At 46.1% G+C, this 5457-nt stretch overlaps 1 protein-coding gene across 1 annotated transcript in view; it reads right to left on the minus strand.

Annotated features, from left to right (window-relative positions):
- The window catches only part of CUX2 (cut like homeobox 2), a 343700-nt gene that overhangs the window by 39580 nt on the left and 298663 nt on the right, over nucleotides 1-5457 (minus strand). The window contains exons 9-10 of the mRNA XM_069081410.1: nucleotides 2376-2424; nucleotides 1163-1267 (exon numbers count right to left, since the gene is read on the minus strand). Of these exons, the coding sequence (XP_068937511.1) occupies nucleotides 1163-1267; nucleotides 2376-2424 (154 nt within the window). The remainder of the gene's footprint in view (nucleotides 1-1162; nucleotides 1268-2375; nucleotides 2425-5457) is intronic.

Consider the following 5457-nt stretch of genomic DNA (forward strand, 5'->3'; position numbering starts at 1 on the left):
TCTATCTATCTATCTATCTATCTATCTATCTATCTATCTATCTATCTGTCTGTCTGTCTGTCTGTCTGTCTGTCTGTCTGTCTGTCTGTCTGTCCGTCCGTCCATCTATCTATCTATCTATCATTTACCTACCTACCTCTCTCTCTCTATCTACCTACCTACCCATATGTCCATCTATCCATCTTTCTCTCTCCATTCTTCTACACACACACACACACACATATTTGTATACACACAGAGGAATATATACACTATGAATACAAAGTGATTTTGCATGGAGAAGGAAAATCTGGCAGGGAAGAGGAAATCAGGGCAGGCTTCATGTAGAAGGCAGCACTTGATCTGAGCCTAGAAGGAAACTGGGTATACTGGGAGATTGAGATGAGGAGGGAGAGACATGGAGACACCAATTTATGCTGATACACATTACACAGGTAGGCAGACCTTGCCCCCCCCACACACACACACTTCTAGAGGAGTGAGAATGTGAAGACCCACCTTACAGGTCCAAAGATGCTGACCCACACCCATGCATAGGCACACACACAGAGAAATGCCCATGCACACTGAGCAGGTGTGGATTCAGACACAAAGGTGCACATGCCTTGACATTCAGATACAAGCATCCGCTTACACACAATTGCTGACAAACATGTGGACCCATCAGCAGAAGCAGCAATCAGGCTCTGACTTCAGCCTGACTCCCACATCTACTGCATTCCTGGCACTGTACTGGATGTTATGGGATGAAACAGTCTCTGCCCTTGAGAAGCTTATATTCTACCAGATAAGACAGCATATGTATGCATACAAGAAATCAGGGAATATATACAGATTATACAAAGTAATTTCAGGGCAGAGGAAGGCACTACCAGCTTGTGGGGGTGGGAATCAGGAAAGGGCCCATGGGGAAGGTGGTGGCTGAGTTAAGCTTTGAAGGAAGCCACAGATTATAGCCACGAACCAGTACCCACTTAAGAGACCCATACAAACACACACACACACACACAACAAAAAGATCCACATTTGTAAGACACACAAACACAAACACATGTGCACTCACACTTCTACAGATTCATGGCCCTTTAACCACCCTGATGCCCCCAGCTGCCAAAGGCAGGAGCTCTTCCCTGCCCTAAGTGCCCCAATTCTCCATCCTTACCCCGCTGGGTCCTTGGGGAGAGCAGCATGCCAGGCGGATGGAGCTATTGACAGATGCTAGCTGCTCCCGCAGGCTTTCCACTTCCCTCTGGGCCGCCTCAGCTCTCTGCAGGATGGAGGAAGACAGGAGAAGTGAGGGTGGGCTGGGGAAGGGGGATGGTGAGAGAAGATGAGCAGCTGACAGCTATGCAAAGTTACAGAACAGGAGCTTCATCTATCTTCACTCTGAACCTGGGTCTTGAACTGGTGTGAAACATGAAAGTATCATGCTAGTTGTTAAGTTCTCCCTCTTTTCCCATCATTTCCTAGCTTCTTGGAGTGGGTTTCAGAGTATTATCCCCTCATTAGGTGACTCCATCCTTTGTCTGCTTGAGAGACTCAGGAAGGAGACCACAGTGCTGAAGACCTGGTAGCTCTGAGCCCCCACCTCCCCAGAACACTCTTTCTCTCCCTGCCTGTGGTGACAGTAATAAGAACCATAATGACACTAGCCAACATTTATATAGGTCTTCAAGGTTTACAAAATGCTTATCTCATGTGACCAACAGAACAATCCTATGAAATAGGTACTATTATTATCACCCCCATTTTACAGATGAAAAAAATGAGGCTCAGAAAGAAGAAATGACTTAGGGTCATACAGCTTTCAAGGCTCTGAGGAGAGATTAGAAGCCAGAGCCTCCTGAATCCAAGTCCAGGACTCATATATCATAGATTAAAAATTAAAAAGGAAACCTCAGTGGTCATAGGGTCCAATTCCCTCATTTTACACATCAGGAAACAGTGTCAGATGTAAGTAAGTATCAGAGGCAGTTGGTGGTTCAGTGGATAGAGAATTGGACCTGGAGTCAAGCAGATCTGAGTTCAAATCTGCCTTCAGACACTTGCTAGCTGTGTGACTCTGGGAAAGTCACTTACTCATGTTTGTCTCAGTTTTTCCATCTGTAAAATGAGGAAATGGCAAACCATGCCAAAAACCCCAAATGGGGTCAGGAAGAGTTGGTTGTGACTGAAACAGCCGAACAAATGTCAGATGTAAGATTCAAACTCAAGGCCTCTTGACTACGAGTACCTAGTGCTATCCTCTCCACTAGATTGCCTTTCTCTAGGAGCTGGCCATCTATCCCACTACTCACCCTACCTCCCCTTGCAGAATAAACTAGGAGACAAAAGGGAAGGAAATTGGTCCTTTCATCCACTCTTCGTCTTCTTACCTGATTGGCCTTTTCCAGGTTGGTCATGATCATTCCTACTTCATCTGCCCTGAGACAGAAAAGAGAAGCCATGAAAAGGGGTTTGCAGGATACAAGTGAGAGATCTGGCCCGAGCCCCCACCCTCCGTGCATCCATTGGTAGCCATGATCAAGGAGAGGAGACTCTGGGAACTGGGCAGGGGTAGGTTCCTCCATCTCTCCCAGACCCAAGGTCAGGAAAAAGGCCTGTCTCCTGGGTGAGAGGCATCTTTCTGTGGGGGAAGGAGGGTGATCTGGAACCAACTCTTGAAATGAACTCGTTGCTCAGCCTGGAAGGGGCAGGCTCTGACTTAAGCCTGACTCCCTCCCCATCCAGGAAACTAGAATGCTGATGGAACTTTCTTCCCTGGCTTGAAAAAAGAACTGGCTACAATGATGAGGTGAGGGGTGGCTAGGTGGCACAGTGAATAGAGCATGGCCCTGAAGTCAGGAGGACCTGAGTTCAAATCCGGCCTCGGACACTTAACACTTACTAGCCATGTGACTTTGGGCAAGTCACTTAACCCCAACTGCCCTCCAAAAAGCAAAAAAACAAAACAAAACAAAATGATGAGGTGGGAAAGCCTTGCTTCCTTCCTAATCTTTAAAAAAACAAACAAAACAAAAAACCCTGCAAAAACACCCCCTTCTTCAACCCACCATTTAGGGTTTACTGTGTTAGGTGCTTTAGACAGGGCAGGAGTCCTCAAATAGAAAGTAAGTTCTTTGAATTTTTATTTTTGTCTTTGTTTCTATGGCACCAGTTCAGTTCCTGGGATCTAGTAGGAACTTAATGAATGTTGACTGAATAAATGGTGACTTTACTTGTTTACCTATTATATTCCCCTCCCCACCCAGGTAGAATAAAAGCTTCTGCCTGGTACATAGGATACATCTGAATTGGACTGAATCTCTCCCCTTCTGAAGTGTACAGTCCAGTAGGAGGCTAGGCCACTAACATAAATAGCTACCTGGCATTGCTTATGTGTGAGCTGACAACAACCTTCAAATGAATTTCATAATGCATGATTGTGAAATTGTATAAGAAGAAAGTGAAATTCATTGAGTGCAAAGGGGAATTAATTATGAAAATGGCTTCTAGCTGCTGAGAGAGTATATACATTAAAGTTTTTGCTTCCTTGAAATATCAGTGTCCTGAAACAAAGCCCCAGTCACCTCACCCTCATTGTGGCTCTGGTTTCAGTAGATACAGTGTTGTTGAGAAAAGATTATCTCTGAGAATGCTGGGGACTGAAGGTGCGTGGTACAATGATGCTACACGAGACAATGCAAGGAAGAATCATAAGGAAAGAAGAGGGAAATTCCTGGGAGATGAAAGAGATAATTATAGTTGTAGAGCTGTAAGAGATGTTGGAGGATATCTAGTACAATCCAATCTCCTCATTTTACAGATGAGAAGACTGAGGCCCAGAGAGTTTAAGTGACTTCCCTGGGTCACAAAGCTAAGTGGAAGAAGTGGGATTTGAACTCAGGTCCCCTGACTTCAAATCCAGCGGTCTTTCCATCCATTGTATTGCATTGAACAAGGAAGTCCTAACAGCATAACAAAGGAGATAAATAGATGGAACAGGAGATGAATTGTAAAGGAAGAGAGGGACCCAAAAGGAGGCGGGGAGGAGGGAGGGAATATCAGGCATGGGGCACAGCCTATGCCAAAGCATGGAGATGAGAGATGGAGGACTGAATCCAGGGAAATGAAAGTTGGTCAGGTTGGCTGTAAATGTAGGGTGAATGGCCCCTTTTCTGAGCTGTCACATCCAAAGCCCTGTTGGCTCCAGGGTTTGGGACTCAAGTTGACTTCTTGGCTCTTGTGGCCAAGGTCTGGGGTCATGGTGGGTTCAGATTTCAAAAACAAAACAAAAAAACAAAATTTCAATAACTTTGGGGAAGAGGAAGAGAAGGAGAGAGAGGAGGAGGAGGAAGAGGAAGAGGAACAGGGGAGGAGGAGGAGGCCAGGCAGATCCTAGTAGAAGGGGAAGGCCAGGGTTTCCTGACCCTTTTCTCCTTGACCTGGCCTGACCACTTCTTACTCTCCCACAGTTGAAGCTGTGAGCCAGATCAAAGGCAAGATAATTTACAAGTCCACATTGTACGAATGGCATATCAAATTATCCAAGAACATCTGTTTTGGTATTATATGATTAAGTGTTCTTTCTGTGTTGCATAATGTGAATGAAAATTCTGTTGCCGTGTGTTTGTGAGACTGGCAAAACATTTGAACAGCTGTAAGTGTTTGGCAGCGGAGGACACTGGTGGGTGCCAAAGGGAGGCAGGAGATGTTCCTGCCTCGTAAAAATAGATGGCATCTTCCCAACAAAAATAAGAGCAGCCAATGTACATTTAATGAAGTGAAGGAGTCAGCTCAACCCCAGCCACCGCTTCCCAGTCAGCATCGTCCAAAGTGGGAGTGCGCACCGTGCGAGGAGCCAGCTACCGCTCAGGCAGCCATTGGTTAGTCTCAGTCTGCTGGGCCCTGGGATGCCCCTGAACTATGCTCCTGAGGACATCTGCTGTGGCACCTTAGCACAAGAGCTGGGGCCGCTGAGATGGTGAGTGTGGGAAGGATGGGGAGGACGGGGTCCCGGAGAGGCCGAGTGCCTGGAATAAGGGTGCTGGGGCCGGCACGGAGGAAGGCAGTGTTGGGATGGCTGAACGTTGGCTATGCAAGGGGGATTCCTTTTGTGTATGGGTTAGCCTAGAGGACCATGAGATCTGTCAAACTCTCAAATTCTGTGCCTGGGTCACTGGTATCCTGCCTTCCAAACTACTTTGGATATAACCACATTGTATACATTTGTATATTACCTGTCTATGTATCTGTCTCTTTATCTATGTGTCAGTGTACCTATCTAGTCTATGTTGTCTGTCTGTCTGTCTGTCTGTCTGTCTCTATCTATCTATCTATCTATCTATCTATCTATCTATCTATCTATCTATCTATCATCTATCCATCCATCCATCCATCCATCCATCCATCCACCCATCCACCCATCCATCCATCCATCCATCCATCCATCCATCCATCCATCCACCCATCCACCCA

This window comes from Petaurus breviceps, unplaced genomic scaffold, assembly GCF_028583685.1.
Source record: "Petaurus breviceps papuanus isolate PSGF00001 unplaced genomic scaffold, PetGlider_PUasm1.0 99, whole genome shotgun sequence".
Classification (NCBI taxonomy): Eukaryota; Metazoa; Chordata; class Mammalia; order Diprotodontia; family Petauridae; genus Petaurus; species Petaurus breviceps.